Raw genomic sequence first — 19,371 nt, forward strand, 5'->3', positions numbered from 1 at the left:
ATTGTCCAAAAAACCCAGCCAATCGCCGCCTCGTCGCAATTCCACGGGTTCTAGACCGGGAGATTTGCTGCCGGCACATAAAGTCAAGTAGCAACGAGATTGCAGCGAGTACGACAAAGTTCAACAGGGTTGAACAAGGAATTACAGTTTACGTACGTGGTGGTTTGAATTGTTGGGTAGGATTGTCATCCATGAATAAGAGATCAAACCTTGGAATCAATAAGAAGCACACATTGGATGGGAAGTATGTCTGTCCACGAGGACATGTCCCAGTCAAGGCCAATTTCCCCACTGACGATGGCGTCTCAATAGCAGCCATGGATGCCTCAATAATGCAGGCTTGCGTTCAACGACATTTAAATCACAAATAAGTATGCAGCCCATGCCAAGCCTTAAACTATACCATCTTCAAATATTGACAATAACAACTCTCTGCTATTCCTCAGTCTATAAGCGCCAGCTCGCTTCTATCTCGGGTCCAGCCCAGTTCCATGGATGACAATCAAACGACTACATGTACCTAGCCCCTTGCTCAATAGACGCCTCCTCTCGCGGATCCTCCTGTCTTGTCCCCGGCACGGCACCCATCAGAAACTCGTCACGGTCGCCCAAGGAAGAACATAATGCAGCTGGTGCCACCCGTCAACATGTACGTGATGCTGCCTGCACCTGCATGCCATTGTGTTACCCATCCATGGATGCCGATGCCCACCCACAGCTCTACCCTGACCCCGGCTTGTTGGTCGCTCCTCTTCCGAGGGTCCGGATTCATAGCGCAGCCCTACAGCCAGTGCGAATACGTACTCGAGAAATACGCACGCATGTTGGTTGAAAGGAGCCCAGGCCTTTTCGTGGCTGTGACTATGACTGCACATCATACCCTCTTCCCTTGCTTGAGCAGCTCCGACACCTTGGGGGGCAATACGAGAGTGCTTCGGTCGTTTCGGCGGTAAAAGTCCACCAGCGACACAGCCGTCTTCTCTGGCAAATCTTCATGAATGAAGTGGCCCGCTTCCGGAAAGACTTGCAAGGCGTATTTCCCTGTGCACACACTCTAGTAAGTACCTACACAATGTCTCAAGGGGTGTCACTGAATAACGCCGACATACCTTGCATCTGACCGATAGTCAACTCGGTGTCAAGTCGATCCGTCCCAGCTAGCAGAAGCAGTTTTCCTCCTCTAGCCTCGAGGAATTTCTTGCTCAGACCGACAAACCAGCCTTCCCAGAACGGCTGCGTTGCGCCTAGGTTAGTCCGCCATCTCCAAGGACGTGTCGGGTCTTGGTTCGCATCAAAGACCAGCAGTGCAGGAACAGACGTCCGGGCAGAGATCGAGTTGCGGATCGTTCGCGATCGGACATGCCAGTCAATACCTGCCTGCAGCGTCGCAAATCCCGATGGTCTCGTAGATAGGTACGTATGCATGCTCTGCAGAGCATCGATGGCTGAGCCCTCCACCACATCCAGCACGACATACCCCAAGACCGATGCTCCCAACCGGCCCGTCTTGGCCAAGTCAGTCACGACGGCTCCACCAAGTGAGTGTCCCACGAGCACGATCGGTGGCATCCCTGGCCACTTCATCTCAGACTTGGTCAGCTGGATGACGTTGAAGAGGTCTGTCGATAGTGTCTCCAGCCTCAGATCCAGCGCCGCATCTCCCGGGACGACCGTCGACCCGTGACCTCTGCAGTCAAGGGCCAGAATGCCAGCCGCGGGAAGGCGTTTTTTAATCTCAGAAGCCACCACGGCAAACGACAGCCCAGAGGATCCTCCTCCATGATGCATTACAAACAGTGGCCCCTTGTCCACTGGCGATGTCAGGTAGGCATGATAGACTACCTCTGGGTCCTGCTCCGACCTCAGGGACAACTCTCGCTCAAAGTAGGTGGTCCAAGGGATCTGCTCGAGGGTCCTGCCACGGGCGACTCTGCAAAGTGTCAGTCCCGCCATGGATTCTCAGCAAGATGCGTTGGAACTACCCTTGAGGTCGAGCAAATAGCTTCTGGTTCGCCGATGGGATGACGGTGCCGGTAGAAGAGACGGACGATGCCGAGGAAGCAGACGAGGAGTCGTCGTCCACAGGCTCCGGGAGTTCAGGGACCATATCAGTCTCCTGCTCCTCGTCCAGCTCGTTAAAGATGTCGTTGGACATGCCATACTTGGACTTTGCCCAGGCTCGCTGTAGGTCGCTCATGCTGGATCATGGGCTGAGCTGAACTGAGCTGAGCTGAGAGGCGGGGTGCAGACAAGAGGCGTGCCCTCCACCAGCGAAGAATGGCGGGGATGTTTTGATCGATGCTTTGCGCTCGATGTTTCCTGCCTCTTTCTGCTTTGGATCCGTCGAGGAACCGCTTCTCATCCGGGCCTCCCGCACTCTCTTTCTTCTTTTCGATTTCTTGTTTGTGAAGCCAGCCGCACTGATGATGATGGTTGGGCCACAGTGTCGGGCCTGTCAGCCAACCCGACTTGTTTGCAGGCGCAATTACTGGGGCACAGTGCTCGTTTCATATTTGGTCTTTCACACTGTAGATGTCCTGCCATCTGGCACCCAGCTGTACAGTGCGGCCTCGGTCTTCTTGTTCTTTGGAGTCTGGTTGTGAATCATGGTCAACATAATGTTCTGTAAGGCTCATGTCGTGAGGTGCTGCCATGGAAAAGACGGTCTGGATCAAGGCCTGGAGGTATCGCTGGAGTGGCAGGCGCTGACAGCTGGACGAGGATTGGCATACACGGTCACGAGAACACCTGTGCGACAAGTGAAGACGCTCAACTGGGGTATGATGGTGTTAGTCCACGGAATTCTAGAGTATAGGTCGGATGAGTAACATTCTGTCATTTCGTCCGATGAGTATCGGGCTGAGTGTCAACTCGCCTCACTATCGCTTATGATTCACCCAACCATCTCGCCCCTCTGCTGCGCAACCACGGGGCCATGGGTTTCATTGGATGGCATGTACAGAACCCTGATCAGCTCAAATCTAGTGACTGGGCCAAGAATCATGATCTTTCCTGCATGGGAAGTTGAACATCAAGGAGGGCCTCAAATGTGTTGTAGGGTAAACCCATCAGCCTGGCCAAACCAAGACACACCCACCGTTCCAACTTGGTGGCCTCCTGTCAAAAGGACCACGATCGATGGAACCTCATAGTACTTGCTTTCTCTCACTTCTCTGAGACAAAGTGTTGTTACAGTGCAGGATCGAAAAGTATCTCCACCGGTTGAGCGGTACCAGCTCGATCCGGCGTTATCTTTCAAGCACACCCGCCTCGCGTAAAGGTTTTTTCATACACATCCATTAGCGAGTGGAAAAGGTATACTTTGAAAAAGTCGGTAGTTTTCCGTTCTAACAACTGAGTGCCCCATACCCCCATCTTCGCATGGTTTTACGGATGCGTCGATAGGGACACGACAAACCCAATTAGAAGTCGCCTACCTTTGCAGAGCTACTGGAATCTCTCTCGCACCCTCGTCGGCGCGCATCCTCGTTAAACTCTCGGCGAGATTAGAAACAGGCGTAAACCCTGGTCTTGTGATGTTAGTTAACTTCCCTGTTTTAGCCGACCAAGCTAAGGAGATCAATCGCCCAGTTGGGGAGACGAAGTTGGCTGTCTGGTGGAGTGCCTGGAGGGGTGTCATATTCAGAGATGATAGAACTTGGTCTTCAGGGCCGACAATATGATATCTCGAAACTGTCACAATGAGGAGGGGCTGTGGGGAGTATAGTAGAGGATCTTATGTGTTGGTCCCTGGACACTAAGGGACCATTAGGGGCTGCAAGCGACGAACGCACATCAACCACGTTCACATTTGGGGTACCCATCATCTCGATAGAGTTGAGACTTTACTCTCATGATCATCGCAGACGACCATAGACGATCTAAGTGAGTACCACCACTCCCGGCTTCCGGGAAACGAAAGGGTTGACCAAATAACATAGTTGCTACATAGTCCGAAGTTAGCCAACCGAGAAAGAACCCTGATCATCACCAACCCTTTCCAAGCTGTCCCTCAAAATAATGAAAGAAAAGGCCGCATACCGGAAATAAGAACTCACCTCCCCAACTAAGGGCCCCAAAAGCAAAAATCCGTCGCAAGGGAGATCGGGGGTCTGAAGTTGATGGTTCCGCGTACCAGGGCCGCGGCTTGAGAGATAATCAGAAGTAGTTTCCCTGTGACATTTCCTGACCCAGGGATCAATGGTCCCATGGGAAAGTGACATGGTGTCGCAGACCTTAGTTGTCGATCTTAACGGATTGAGCCAGCCTACCAACCTAGGTGTCGCAAAAGAAAACATAAAGCCTATCCAACTGCAATGAATCCCCGAACAGGTTAGCTAAACGAGACCGCAACATCAATTGCAACCCAGTTTAGGAACCAACAGTCTCGGTAGGAAGTGCAACCGGTTTTCATCGCCCTAACTTGTTCCTGCATGTTCGGGTCGGGCCCCCGGCGTCTGTATAGATGAAGTGGTGGGCGAAAGAGAATACTGGGACTGCTTCCTGTGAAGGGGGGAGAAAGCGTGTGAGCAGAAAAATAGAGCATCTCAAACCGGTGACCATACAAGCCAAGTGGCCTTCAGATCGACCAAGATTCGAGGCTCTTTTGTCTCCAATCAGACACTGCCTCTATTGCGTAGTATTGAATGAACGGCACTGGGATGAACATGCGCCATCAAAGCTCGGTGAGGTCACACCTCATGACCTTGCCGGATTTCCTCACGGCAACCAATCCATCAAGACAAGGTGAATGGCAGGTTGGCCTGGATCTGTGAACGTGGGGGAAATATTGTTAATGTCCGAGCGTGGGGGCCCTGACAACCTAGAACCTGTTCCGATTCCGGAAAAGATCGTCAGCAGCTCCAGAATGTCTTTCGGGGAACGCTGGGAAACGACGGGCTGCTCAATAAGGACTAGAACAGCCAGCCCTCCCTGTGGTAGTGAGCAGATGGCGAGCAGACGCTGCCCCAAAGACACGGGGGACCTGAGACTTCCTGTAGCTGAATAAGTCACAGGTCTTGGGTTTCTGTCAGAGTCTGGAACAGGCAAGACGCCCCTCGGACATTTTCCTAAATGTCCAAGGGGTTACAGCCATCAGGGATCTAAGACCTCGTGGATCGATCTAGCGGTGGCGTCTCATGCAGTCGGTCATTTTATCTCTGGGGGCCAGCAGTAGCAGGGCTTGGTTTTCGATCGGCCTGTCAATCCTTTCCCACCTAGATCGAAAGGTGCTGTCACTTCCAGCTCATCTAGGTATGTAGAGCTACTACTGCATGTCTGTCTTTCTCCCATCTTCGCGCGGATCGTCAGAGATCGAGGAACGAGGATATGGGAAAGTTGAGAGGCAGATGTATTTCCCATATCAATGTGCCACCAGCGGCGCTGGATACGCCACCCCACTGATAATATGCCACAGGATCCTCTCAACTGTTGCAACATTAGCCGTGTGGCAAACGGATATCGTCCGGTCAGAACGGCAAGAACTCGCGCGGGCTCTTGACTCGGCAGTAGTGAAATGGCTAACTCGAGAGAGTAACGGTCGCTGCTGCTTGACGCTATTGCAGCCCTCAAACCGGCATTTGGCGTAACGTTCCGGCTGTTGGAGGAGGGCAACGGAAATTATGCGCCAATAGCTGGATTCTGATGAGTAACATCCAGCCTGTCCGAGCGAAGAGGGCTGGCCTTGGCAAGACATAACCGAGTCAGTCAAGGTCGTGTTAGAACTCCGTACTTGGTACCAAAGGAAAGACACGATGGAGTCAGGGTCTTGTTCGCGGCAACAACCGGCGACTTGTGATTCCGTGGTGGCCCCCGCAAGAACCGGAGAACTGTACGGCACTTGAAGGCTCTAGCCGCCGCTGGCGTGAGGCAGTTTCGATTTCCCTTTATTTTGACGAGGAGACCTGGCTTGGTCGTAGCTCGAGTTGTCGGAACAAGACGGGGAGGTGTACAGTCCGTCTGGAATGTACAAGTCGAGGAGCGTGCTGTCTCACAGGGAGGCTAACGCCTGGGCGATCCGAGTGGATAAAACCCTGGTAGATGATAACTAATGGCTGACAGAGGAGTCCGACCTTGGTCGGCATCTTCTGATCCCATCGGATTCATATGCTGAAAGCATGTCATCCCTGCTCGGTCATTGCGTCCGTTTTGGGTGAAGCTTTGAGGCCCCGATGCTCTGAGTGTTTCGATCAATGACAGCACCATGCGTCGCCAAGAAGAATCACGAGAGCGAACATGTACATGTAACATGAGGTGTATGCTGATATCACCGCCAGGTGAGAGAGTGTCTGCCTCTGCCTCTGCCTCCCAGCTGAGTGGCACGGGGGGTGGAGAGCACAGACTGCCGCAGACGCCCTGGAAAAAATTGCGACTGCATCCCATCCGCAAATCCGGAGAGCCGACCAGACGCAAGATTTCATCAGATCAAGGTGGATCTTGATCAACCAGGCCCCCGTAAATGGTCTCGTGGAAAGGTGTGTTCCCTGTTGTGAGAAGTGACGCAAACTGACATGCCTGCTGAGAATCTGCTGTGTGTCTGACAGCTCTGCAGTAGATTGGAGCGCAAATGGGAGCCAGTTGCGTGTCTGGTCGAAACCTTCAAAGGCCGTGGGTGGAAGAGAAGGAGATGATGGTATCCGCGAGCCCTCTGAGACTTGAAGGCTTGGTGTGTACATTTCTACTGGAGCCCATCCTGCTCACCCACTCCGAGAATGCAGCCTCCCGTCATTGGATCTGGCAGGTTCTCTGCGTGTGCTAGGCAAAGAAGGTTCAAGGATGATGGCGTCTTTCAACCTGGCCTGACAGCCTGGTCAGGTTGGCATCGGACCATGTCTTGAACCGTTCGATGTGAGAAATGATAAGAGCTCTGCAAACTATCACGCAGTAAGCTGCGCAAGAGGGAACCTTGAGGCAAGAGGAGAGGCCTAAGAACGGGCGCCTCAGGGGTTGAGGATGGGGTACAGCGGTGCGTCGGCTGCTCCCAATGGACGAGTTGAGAATGGGAGAATGCAAATGGCAAATGTCGCTCTCTCTAGCTTGGCCAGGCGGGGACGATCCTTGAATGAAGGGTGGGCCGGCACTTGGTAGGTGGCCTCCATCTGGTGGAGGGGAGGGGAGGGGAGGGTGAGCCAGAGGTGGAGGAGACAGCGGAAGCGGAGAGATAGCGCACCTCTTACAGAGATCTCTGCCTCCCGATGAGGAAGCTTGGAGCATGACAGGGCACGTGCGTCTGCGGGAGGCCGATTCCCGTCGCTTCCTTCCCAGATAGTGGGTCTAAAGGCCCTGCCAAGCTGAGCCTTGCTCTTTCCTGTTTGGTGCCCTGTTCCTTGTTCATCACACTTGCCTGGCACTGACCTGACCGCGAAATCTGCTCTCTCTGTCTTCTCGTCGGTTCCGTCGCACGCCAATCGCGGCCAAACCGCTCAATGAAGCCTATTTCGACTTTCTTCCTGTCATTCTGCTGCTGGCCGCTGTCGCCACTTGCAGCCACTCGCTTTCTAGCCACTCGCAAGCTCCGCCCCGACTCAGCTAGCGGCGGGAGTACCCTCAGCTTGACACCTGAACCTCCAACGGGAGCATCCTGAACTCTCCAGCCATCCCGGTCACTACAGCACCTGTTGCCATGCCATGCCCCTGAATTAGCATCGCCGCTGTCACTGGGTTGGTTTCCACTCGAGATGCGAAGCGAAGAGATCAACATCTAAAGATGGAACCCCTGAACTGAACTGCATTCACGACCCATCTTTAGGGGTCCTCTTGGTTGTTCAATGGCGCGCTCGTACTGCAACCAAACTGCCTACTACCACTACCGAAACCTGTCAGAACCACCCAGACCTGCCAGAATACCATAGCGCCTGGCAGCGCGTGATCCTTCGCCTCAGATGCGGCCTCAGCTCTTTCAGCTTTCTCCCTCATTGGGGTCCTAGCAGGGCCATGGCCGCTTACGGGGCTAGCTGGAAAAGGGGCTCTCGCCGTCAGTGTCCGGCTCCCCGCCTGGAGATTTCTTTGAGGCTTGGAGAAGTCGGAAACGGGGTCGGCTGGCAGTGTGTTTGTCCTGTCGGATTCGCTGGCTCCTGCTCCCAACAAATCGACTACCCGATATCGTATCCACAAGGCATCACAAAAGCTCGGGAGAGGGGTGATGGCAGCTCCAGCCAGAGATGCTATCTAGCGGGTAATGGTAAAATTCTCGCATCTGGCTGGCTCAAGCTGCCAGGGCATGAAGCAGGGAGACGCACAGACACACCAGATCAACGTCTAAACAAGAACGCTTCCGTTGAAGCGACTCAGGAACCCAGCTCCAAGCTCCCTGACCACGGCGTGCAGTGTAGCAACGCTTGGGCTGAACCTTGTTCTGGCCCCCATTACCACATTGGGGGTGACTTTGCGGGTTGGTCGGCCACATTGTTTGTCCGTAGTTTGGAGCGCGCATCGGCGCCAGCCAGGATCCATGGATGTTGACGCGTCTGTGTCACTCACTCATCTTGGTCAATTCAGTTCTGACGGGGAGTGGCTCCAAGACACGACACCACGCTAACTCCATCTACCCGGATTTTCCACAGCAATCAGAACTTGAGAGCGACAAGGAGAAAAAAGGAAACGAGCAACGGCACCTTGCAGTAGTACATGGAGTTCGTCTTTTGAATCTGGGTGGCGCTGTCGCAAACAAGCAGTTGGTCCCTTTGAGCATGAGCATGGCCATTGCTTTTTCTTCACCAAAGAGTGGGTGTCCAAATCTAGACTTCAAACACATGTGCGAGTGCTCGACGGATGGAGAAGCCTGATGATTCTATCGGCGCTTGTCTCTCCCGACCAATGTCCACAGAGGCAGGCAGGCGGAGAGAAGAGAAAAGACAACAATTGTGCATGAGGCGTATGTATCCGCAACGCGCCCCTTGGATGTTATGGCACGACTCAGATCAGTGGAGCAGGGACCAACAACCGGCTTCCTGGTGACCACTCTCCAAGAAGTGCAAGACAAAAAGTGGGATCGCTCTGGACGCAGCCGCAGTTGGAAATTCTCTCTTTCGTCATTAGAAGAGTGTTTCTGCGGGATGGAACCTCCACGATGATGCCTCGGGCCCCCATCTTTGATCTGCCCTCCAGAGGAGGCCCCATTGCCAGGGGTTCGGACCAAAAACGGGCAGGCGCTTTGCAGAGGCTGGAGCTGGAGATGGAGATGGAGATGGGAGATCAGCCATGTCGACTGGACAGTGTTGTTGCTTTGTGGTCCATGCAATCTTGGCACCCGCGAGCCCAGCTTGCAGGAGGGCGCTTCCGTATCGGGGTCGTAACTCATCGCCCTGCCGCCACGGCATTCGTATACAGGGATAGAGGCTCGTAACAATAAGCCTCACAGAAGGAGGGACGCTGGTACGGATATACATACTACGTATCCCTACGGGTCTGTTTATGGGCCTTCCAGGACTGCCTTGAGATCCCAATTACTGATCACAGCCCTAGTGGGTGCTTGAGCCGCTCCACGATTCGAGGTGCCGCATAGCGTGCTTACCTGAAACTCCAAAGGATCTTGATCTGTGGTGACGGATTCTATATCGGGGTTCGACGTCCAAGGGCTCCCCGGACGGATCGTTGCTCATACGATCTTGGAGGTTACCGCGTCTATGGGACTGAAATATCTTCCAGAGCGTTTCCCTCGGATGCTCGACTGGGCCATTTAAGGAAACTACCAAGACGTCGTTGTTGGATATCTCAAGCCATACCATGCCACAGTCAGCACGACACCCTGAACCTGGCTCCTTTCTCCTTTTCTCCGGCGTGCTCATCACGTCCTAGACTAAGAAAGGTCTTGGCTGCTCATCATCATCATATCCGTCCATTGATCCACGACAGACTCTCTTATATCTGGCCTCGACCGCCACCCTGGGAACCGCGCAAAGACACTCGGAGAAGAAACGAAAGACAATACGGCAGGAACTCTCAGGCATTGTCGATCGATGGCCTGTTGATAGACGCCCATGTCGTTCAGGTTGCACCCCAACTGCCTCCGACCAATATTACCCCCCGGTGGCGCTCCAGACGCTTGTTGTCACCACCCATTCATATCCACCATTTTAGTCGTCGGTACTAAGCGGCCAAATACTGTACAGTACCCACAGCAGGAACTGCGTGCTAGACTAGTCGGTTAACCCTCCGACTCGACACTGCGATCCTCACCCCCCCTCCCCGGTTCGTTGGCTTAGCTCCCGCTGGCCATCTTGAAAGCATAGGATCCTTGACCTTGGCTTACACTAGAAGTCGATCTGCCCCCCAGGGACAGGATTCAAATACTTCAAGGGGACCGCACTGAACCTGACCAGGGCAAAACCATCGTTCTCGTTCTTGTCTCCATATTCTGTGCTCGGTATCTCGGCCCTTCCGCTCTCGTCAACCGGCTCGCAGGCGTCTCAGTACGGGTTCACTGTCGTCCGTCTACCTGGCTTGGCGAGCTTACTGTTGCCATCTGGGTCTCAAAGCTGCGGGTGCCGCCTTTGCAAGCAGACACCTGCACAGCATTCTCGATTGGCCCTGGCCTGTCACACGCCTCTCTGTCTTGCATACCTACAGGCACGATAGGGCACGAGTGCCTTTCTTTCCAGCCTCTTGCATCGCCGCCCAATACATGCCGCCCTCTCGCCATTCTCTATGAGATCATTTCCAGGCCCGCGAATTACCTTGTCCTGGAACCATCCACTTCGCCACCACCCTATCTACCTTGCGACCAACTCTATATTTCTCATACCCTCAAGAGCTCCTGGCCTCCCAACCTGATACTACAACTCATCTCCTGGACCACAGGGCCTATTCTATGGCCCTCGCCATCCCGTCGTCCAGTCACTCGAAGCCCTACTTCTTTAGTCCTGGTAACCTGGTGACGGATCCCCTGTCATCGTCAGTGCCCATGATTTCGGTCATGTCTTACCAATACCCACCTCTGCCTCCTCTCAGTAATGAGATGGACATGGCGCATTCAGGCTACGTGCCATCCTACACTGTCCCTTCACAACAGCAGCTTTCTTCCTTGGGTATGGCCAATGTCCATGATGCACCATTGCCCAGTCAAGACCACAACATGGGCATCAAGGGGCCATTTTCAACGTCAAGCGCTGCGCCTCTACACCAGCCGGAAACAGATGCTCAGCAACAACAAATGGGTACCTCGGGAGAAAAGAAGAGAAACAAGCTCGGATATCATCGCACCTCGGTAGCTTGTGGTAAGTCTCATCTCTGGTTTGTCGTCCTCTCCTTTGGCTAACCCACTCAAGGCCATTGTCGGCGTCGAAAGATCAGATGTATCCCATCCCCATCTGATATCCAAGGTCGATGCATAAACTGCATCCGTTTGAAGAAGGAATGCAGTTTTTATCCGGTAGATCAGCCACCGGACGACTCACGAGCGAAGCAATCCTCTCGATCTTCGGCCGGGCCTAAGGGATCTTCTGCCTCATCATCGCCAGCGGCATCTACTAGCAATCCACCGGAGCGGCCTAAGCCATCGAAGCAGCCCTTTAGCCCTTCAGCAGTACAAGTGACGCCCGTTACAGTTCCAATAGTTACAGAAGCTCCTAGAAATGAGGGGTTCCCAGCTGAAATGAGAGGTCAGTCATCTCCCTCGAACCATGGGGCACATGATACTAACAGGGATGCGAAGTGTCCTTACCATCGTCGACAAATGTTCCTGCATTTGAGATGGGTAACCAAAGCGTACCTACCTGGGTGCCAGCAGACTCATCCCAGAGCCCAACATCAAAAACAGCAGAGCCCAACCCGACTTGGCGATCTTACCCAGCAGAATCGCCCATTAGTGCCCAGTTCTCCCCATTCTCTGTGTCTCCAGCGTCGGCTGGTTGGGCATCTGGAGGCTCAGAACCACCCTCTCGCGAAGACATGGCCTGGGCTCATTACGCGCCCCCAGTACGATCCATGTCCTATGGTGGCGAGCCCATGCCTGGCCACCATACACCTCAGTATCATCTGATGGCCCCCAACCGACAATACGAGCGGAGATCTTCTACGTTATCCGACGTCTACACTCCGGCGATGGATGGCATGGTTCCGGGGTTTGAAGCAGGTACCACGACAAGTATGGATACGGCTGTTCCTCTCTCGGCCGGAGCAGTGCCCCCGACCGGCTTTGAGACTTGGGATCAATCACAAACACAAGCCAACTACACCTTCCCGCGGACTTCAGAGGCCTACGGCGCCTGGATGTACGGGGAGAGGGGGCGAGGTCACCAACTACAGGCGGTTGACACCAGCCACCAACTCACCGATAATGGCACAGCTGGCATTTACCAGAACCGATAATGACGGGTTCACAGTACAGGAGCATGTTTAGGCGTTGTCGTTTCTGAGCATTGGTTTATTGTGGCTGGTTTTCTTGCTTTGGCTTGGGAGTAGGGCTCATCAAGGCCTTCAAAACTGGGGCATCTGGCGTTGGACATGCGCCCCCGTAGTTAGAATGTTTTATGCCAGGTAGCGATATGGGGGGAAAGGCATCTCATAGAGATTAATACCCATTTTTAGATGGTGGTCTGTCTAGAAGATGTTTCCACGATCCTGAAGTCCCTCAAGGTTGAGCCAGGCTGCACTGTTAAACTTTGTCGTTACTGAGCACATGATGATTTATGACAATCTTTTGATAAAGATCAAATATCCTTCCAGCAGGCTTGACAAAAGCCTTGCAGCAATTATTCATCCCAACTAACATGTATCATTGTCGGAGGCCGCCTCACCTGGCATTCAGGGACTCGCCCTCAAACTTTCACCATTGACATGGGATTTGGAAGCACCAGTTCCAAGTGTCTGAATTTTTAAACGCATCCCCATTACCACCATCGACATCATGGAACAGAATGAGGCTGTGATGGACTTGTACATTGATTCGACCCCTCTGACACCAGCCGGATTCCTTTTTGCCATGCCCTCCATAAGTGCGCACCCATGAAGTCTCAAGACAAACCCTCGAATTCCAAACTTCTCGCCAGCTCCACCGTCCAACTCCAGTCCCAACCACAGCTTCAACCAAGTTCTGATCACCTCCCACGCACAACAAGCCCACACGCCCTTTCCATTTGCCAATCGTGAAGCTTCTTTCTTTCGGGGTTCGGGGTTCCGTGTGTGCAATCTGGAGTGTGTTACTACTCAGGTTGAAGCAGAACAGATCTGAGACGTACCTTTTGATCGACGAGAGCTGAAACCGTGTTATTCTGTCGCCAACGAAGCCGGGAAGGACCATGATAAACATGGGAGAGAGGCCAAGAGCAAACTGGAGGTAGTGTAATACCAGAAGCTCAGGGTTGGGATGAGGTCGGACTACCTGACAGAGTGCAATGTCAAGGTAGCTACAGTCAACCATCAAAGCCCGCTCCAAGGTGAAAAGGTTCCAAAGAGTATGACATGATGTCTCAGTGGGATCACTGTTTCGACCGTACCCCGAGTGCAAGCACTGTCGATCACCACCACCAGATCGTGGGCTTCCATGTGTCAACGAAGGCCGCCGTAGCTACGCCTAAGAAGCCGGCTGGAAGGTATACACCGAACCGTGTTGCCCACTCCACCAGAAAATCCAGTGGGACGTTGTCGATGTCCGGAGCCACCATATGCTTGAGCCAGGTTCGGAGACACCACGGGAGGAGGGCTGCGAGGCCCATCTGGAACAAAAAATTGGCCACCTGAGCGGCACTGGGGATGGAGGGGAGGGGGAGGAGGGTAATCGCTGTTGTTAACGCTGTGATATCCATGTTGGTATGGAGAAGCAAAAGAGAAGAAGAAGATTCTTCCCATCTCGGAGGGAGTTTTATTCTCATCGAACCATGAATGGTTGGAAAGAGCACTCTTCTTCATGATAACACCTTGAAGGAAAGAAACATCGAGTCGGGGGAAGGTGAAGGTTGAGGTTTCATCCAGTTGAAGAAAGAATCACCACAGTAGGGGGGAGGTAGTCAGTCCGGCCTGTTCAAAACCTCACATAAAATTGGTATGCCTAAGAACATGGATGCAGACATGCGCCGAGTATCATTCTATAACTCATCCGTCGAGTTTGTAGTCAACCATATCTGGGCCGTCCTGAAGTTGGCGTTGGCTATCGATCTTAGCCTCCGGCTCGGGACTGTCAGGTGCCTCTGTCTATCCGAACGAGTGCTCGAAGAGTCAGAAATGCGCTTTCCTGGTTCTTTTCTTGAGTGGGTGGGCATCCAGGGATGCATCTTTCCTAGACTCATTCCACGATGAACGTTGCAACTACCTCGGATGAATGTCGCATGCTCCATCCACTGAAGGAACTTACTGATACAAGAGCAACCGAATGTCTGAACTGCAGCCGGTATCATTCATGGAGGTAGGGACTCCCGAAAACTTTGTGCTCGGGCAGTTGGCTTCAGGTTCAGCGAAGGAGTGACAGTGATGAGCTCAAGGTTGATGTCCTTCAATGGACGCCTGGGTATGGAGGCATCCATTGGTGATAAACTGGGCTCATTTGCTGGAGCGTCTGGGGCGGTACTAAGTTGCTCTCGTCGGAATTATGCTTCCGTCACGCTGGTGTTCCAAGGGCCTAAAATGGGTGCTCAGTCGTGATCAACAATTATGCACCTTTAAACTCTCTCGTTGCTAGGCACCTGATTTTTGTCCCCGACGGTAAAGTGTACAAATACAAGCCATGGTTATTTAATTCTGGTAGAGACAGTCCTTCGTTTTTGTCTCCAGGCAATCCTAACGAAAAACCTCCAGACAACATCCATCCTACACCATCACTATTGGCCTCGGTCGAGGCTCAGGTGCGAACTTACGAATTTTGACGAGCATCGTGCGAATCAATCAACCAAGGTCACTCTTTAAACCATGTCAAACGATTGTGGGGAACTCATCGGGCAGATCCTCTGCAGGGGGTTCTTCAGTCTCTACGTTGCCATGATTGAGTACTATGTCATCCAGAAACGACGAGATGCGATAATAGCAAGGGGAAGACAATTTCAAGAAAAAATGCGACTCCCGGAATACCTTCGACCTTTTTCAGAACAAGACCCAGGCATGCTGGACAGTGACATGCGCATGGCGGCTATCATGTTCGGCTTCTCGTGGGTTTTCTCTACTATCGGCATTTGGATCGGGATACCCATAAAGGGCACGATACTTGACCCAGTTGTCATAAGTCTGGTGTTTGTCAACCCGATCTGTGTGATATGCGTCGCCTGGCTTGCCCTCGTTCTTTCAAAGCGACACCGGCTGCGTCACCTTCGTCGAACTGGACAGGCACTGCAGGGGTCGAGCTTGCAATCGGACATCGGTGGCCTGTGGGCTTTCATGTGAGAATCACCCACCGACTCTTACGGAACAAAGAATTGCTGGACGAGCTGATTCATGCTTGGTCCCGCTTGTTGGGGGCCGTCTGTGTTGGGGGGACGTTGGCGGAGCATGGCAGGCTGGCAAACCACATGAGAGGGAGGGCACCGCAATGGATGCATGACTGGACAAGGAAGATGCACTATCAAAACATGCAGCATCTGTACTGGTCCCCATGGCGTTTAATGAAGCATTTGAACATCAGGCTTGATCAAAAATTTCAATCATCACGCGCTGGCGCCGTAACGTTACTCCACCAAGGCGCAGTCAAACGGTCTCAACTCGTTTCTTTTTCATGATCAAAGCTGCAGAGCTCATCTTATTTCCATGGTCCGATATTTCAAGTTTCACAGCAGGCGCCATATTCAATATCTCCCATGTCGGCGGCAAAAGGATTGGTTGAGGGTAGCGGATCCGGGCTCAGGCACGTGCCCCAGGGACCTATTGGAAGTTTGGATTTCAGCAGGGACGGGATGAATGCGATGCAATGATGGGTACTTTTCTCTTGTTATTTGCAGTCTACTCGCTCTTTTATTGGTTTGATGGGGTCCGTACCATTCTTAAAGTATTACAGCTGAAAGCTGAGGGTATCAAGGGTCAACACCATTGATGTTATCACGGACCCAACTGAGCGCTGGTTTGCGAGGCATGGCCAATTCAATTGCACTGCATGACTCAGGATTGCAATCGGGCACGAAAGCCGTTTACTTGGACACGGTGTTTAAATGCATTTTCATGAGTGTTTGGTGGCAACGTGATTCTAAAAACTCAATATCCCGAGGGTTACGACCTCATATCCAACCCAAACCACAATCAAGCACGCACAGAACTTCTTTCCAAGATAACCACAGAGATCAACGCATACAAAAAAAACAGAGTGAGCCTCCTTCAACGCTTTTATCAATCGTGTTCCTTCTGAAGCTCACCATCATTCAAGCACCTTTATCAGCCACCGCCAAGTCTGCGCCATGGGACACCTCTTCGCTGCATGCGTGGACCATCTCCTTGCACAAGCCTGCAAGGAAATCGAAAAGACCGTGATATACTATGGTCAACGCACTCAAAGAGCGCTTTGCCTACCCGAATGCATCTGCGTCTTCTCAGATGAAGCACCAGGCATGCCCGAATACGACTTCTGGATGGCCCAGCGAGCATTGACAGTCTCCGCCATTGCTTCCGGTTGGACACTGCTGGTGACGATGCCTGAGCAGCATTTGACGTACTGGGACCCCTGGGTGATGGGGCTGGGATTTGTTAACCCCGTTGCCGTTATCGCCATCGTGTGGTATAGGCTAGTTCAATCGAAGCGGCGACGCTTGGCACAGGTGCCTTTCTTGCTTCGAGTTAGTTGAGTGATACTGGAGCACTCGAGATTCAGGTTGATGGATAATGAGAATACGATAACGCCGGAATGAAAAGTATCCAGGAACCCAACCAAGCAACATCACTATGCCCCCCCAAGTGAACATGGTAAAACTCCTCCACATGATGCTAATAGCAATCATCAGAATAACTGACAGGAAACCCGCCACGAATCGCCACTATGAAACCAGACGCCATGTGAGCACCATCAACGTCACGTAAGCACTCAGACTGAGGACTGTCAGCAGCAAAACGCTGTTCCCGCTCGTCCTAAATTTGCGCTTCAGTGTTCCATCAGGTGACTCGGAATTGAAGAATTGGTGGTTGCCTTCATAACGACGGTAGATAGCCACCAGCATCACTGCCACTCCATACACTGCGAATAAAGCGCCGATGGCATAGAACTCCGAAGTAAAGATCTTGAGAATGATCAAGGCAAATGAGAATTGGCCTAGGGCTGTGCGAACGTATGCGCCTTCGAACGTGCGCTGAGCCGCTCGAATCTCCACGAGCCTAGACGAGACACCGACAGGTTAGAGATGAGCATTACGAGGGGCAGGGTTACGGGAGTGAGGGGTAGAAACCCCCACAGGACTTCCAAGCCAAGTGCCAAGGAGATAGAAGCCTGTGGCCAGATCCATCTGCTCTCGGACAAGAGATCTGGATCAAGGCTATGTCTGCGGCAGAAAGCCACCTACTCTTGAGTTGTCAAGACGACAGACCGCGCCCTGTGGAGGCGCAGGTGAAATTGTTCATCTGGATTGGGCTATACAGCAACTACTGGTCAGCAGAAGCATTCTGGCAGATACGTGCTCGCGGGTTATTCGGTCACGGACCTGGAACATGATGGGCACAGCGACAACGGGAGTCGCACGAGAGCTACAGCACGGTGCAGCGTAAGGATGCAGCAAAGCCCCTCGGGCGTAGGTAAGTGAGGAGAAAACAGCAGAAACAGAGGACGTGCACGATTCGCCAAAATGCAGAATCTAGAGGTGATGGAGCTGGGCGCAGGACAACAATCAACGCATCGACGTTGAATGAAGAAGAAGAAGTGAAGTTGAAGATGGATTTGCTTGATTCGGATTAGCGGGCCAAAGGTGTCATGGGCGCCATATCAGGCGCGACATTCGGAAGGAAGGACCGGGCCCGGACGAAATATCGTCACGTGCAATCGGCAATTCGGGCACCTCACAGAGAAGGTCGGGGACCTTCTTGGATGGCCACATGAACCAACCTAGAAGTCACGACGATCAATAACCAGGGACGACACATGAACTTGCAAATGAATGCAACATTCGGCGCTTCATTCCATTCGCAGGACATCCATGTTTTCGATATGACAGAGCCGAGCGGCAGATAAACAAATCTCCGCATGGCTTGTGCTTGACGGAGCACTGCCCCCGTTTGATCTCACACTCAACAACTCGGCAGCAGACAACTCTCAACTCGATCTCGAATTCCTCTACCCAATTGCCATGGTTCTGCTACACAGCCTCGAGGTTGGTTCGTGGGTTTATTTGTACTTGGCCTGCCTGGCAGTCAATCGCCCGAGTCTTGTGACTCCAGACGCTTGGACTCAGTAACAACCCGTCGCTCGGGGTCGCGCTACTCCCGACCTTGACAGGGACTGACATCTTGGCACATTTGCATCACGATTGAGCGCTTTCCAGGTTGCGCATCGTTGCCCAATCAGGAGCTCATCATGACTTCTTGACAGGACCGCTGGGAGAAAACTGGGGAAAGCTGCAGAGACACCTGCTTCGACGTCACATTTGAATCATTGCGGTCGACGGAGTTGGTCTAGGTTATTCCTGAGACTATTTTCAGCTTGACCAGTTGCCCACAGTCCCCGAGATCCACCAACCATGCGACCGCGAGATTCTTGTTCAAACGTTAATCGGGCGTAAACCACTGCATGCAAGATCCGCAACCTCGCGCAAGCAAGTGCCTGCCAGGACAACGCATGCTGCGCAAGGCGCTTTTCGCACCCCTTGATATGGACAGTGTGGCATTAGAGCATGTCCATGGAGACCGCCGATGTTTCCCAGACAATGGTCTGGCAATGATGAAATCTGACGGTGGTGCTACCGAGGCTTGCCTAGAGGTTCAAAGAAACGCCGCTGCTGACATGGGAAGACTTCCAGAAATCATGCCCTAGAAGAGGAGCTGGTGAGCGGTGATCGACAAGACGATAGACCTATCGCGCCATGCATGCGCAGCACAGGCGAGAGGCTGTGTCCCTCCTCAATCAACTCCAGTTTCAGCCGCACCATAAAGTGGAAAAACTGCGTCAAGTTTGATGTATCTCCTCAAGCAGGGAATCAACAAGAATGGCACCGCTTCTGCCTGATACCTGCAGGCCATCGCCATGGTATTAGCTCGGATGCCTGGGAGCGGTGATAGACAAACAAAGGATGCTTGGTCGAAACAGGGAGGCAGGGTCAAGCCGACAACCGACTGAAAAGTGCCTCGTCGCCGAGACACGTCTCACGCCGGCAGCAGAGCAGTGACATCAGAAAAACCCTACAAGGCTGATGGAGTCTCCCCCCCGACGCTAGGGTTGCAGAGCATCGCTTGAGGTGTGTGTGTCTGGTACGACAGTCTGCTCTGTAATGGTTCCCAAAAGGCGCCCCCTGTCCTGCCTCGTTCAAATTCGAACCAAGACAAGCT

General features: G+C 52.8%; 3 protein-coding genes across 3 annotated transcripts; 1 reads left to right on the plus strand and 2 right to left on the minus strand.

The window, feature by feature from the left end:
• Window positions 1-874: 874 nt before the first annotated feature.
• Window positions 875-2,197, minus strand: NECHADRAFT_74817 (carboxylesterase-mitochondrial 37S ribosomal protein YmS2; the record flags this gene model as incomplete). Its single annotated transcript, XM_003054224.1, has 3 exons — window positions 875-1,041; window positions 1,110-1,930; window positions 1,983-2,197. 3 exons carry the CDS (start codon window positions 2,195-2,197, stop codon window positions 875-877), a joined length of 1,203 nt encoding a protein of 400 aa, XP_003054270.1.
• An 8,610-nt stretch (window positions 2,198-10,807) lies between these two features.
• On the plus strand, window positions 10,808-12,530 carry NECHADRAFT_98799 (uncharacterized protein; the record flags this gene model as incomplete). The annotated part of the gene is made up of 3 exons (XM_003053506.1): window positions 10,808-11,213; window positions 11,553-11,597; window positions 11,726-12,530. The coding sequence occupies 3 exons, from the start codon at window positions 10,808-10,810 to the stop codon at window positions 12,304-12,306; spliced, it is 1,032 nt and encodes a 343-aa protein (XP_003053552.1). The 3' UTR covers window positions 12,307-12,530.
• Window positions 12,531-16,777: 4,247 nt separating this feature from the next.
• NECHADRAFT_73376 (uncharacterized protein) lies at window positions 16,778-17,764 on the minus strand. Its single transcript, XM_003054225.1, has 3 exons — window positions 17,538-17,764; window positions 17,400-17,467; window positions 16,778-17,214 (listed from the first exon to the last, which is right to left on the minus strand). Exons 1-3 carry the CDS (start codon window positions 17,544-17,546, stop codon window positions 16,881-16,883), a joined length of 411 nt encoding a protein of 136 aa, XP_003054271.1. The 5' UTR covers window positions 17,547-17,764; the 3' UTR covers window positions 16,778-16,880.
• Between the last annotated feature and the right edge of the window lie 1,607 nt (window positions 17,765-19,371).

This window comes from Fusarium vanettenii (assembly GCF_000151355.1).
Source record: "Fusarium vanettenii 77-13-4 chromosome 1 genomic scaffold NECHAsca_1_chr1_3_0, whole genome shotgun sequence".
Lineage (NCBI taxonomy): Eukaryota > Fungi > Ascomycota > Sordariomycetes > Hypocreales > Nectriaceae > Fusarium > Fusarium vanettenii.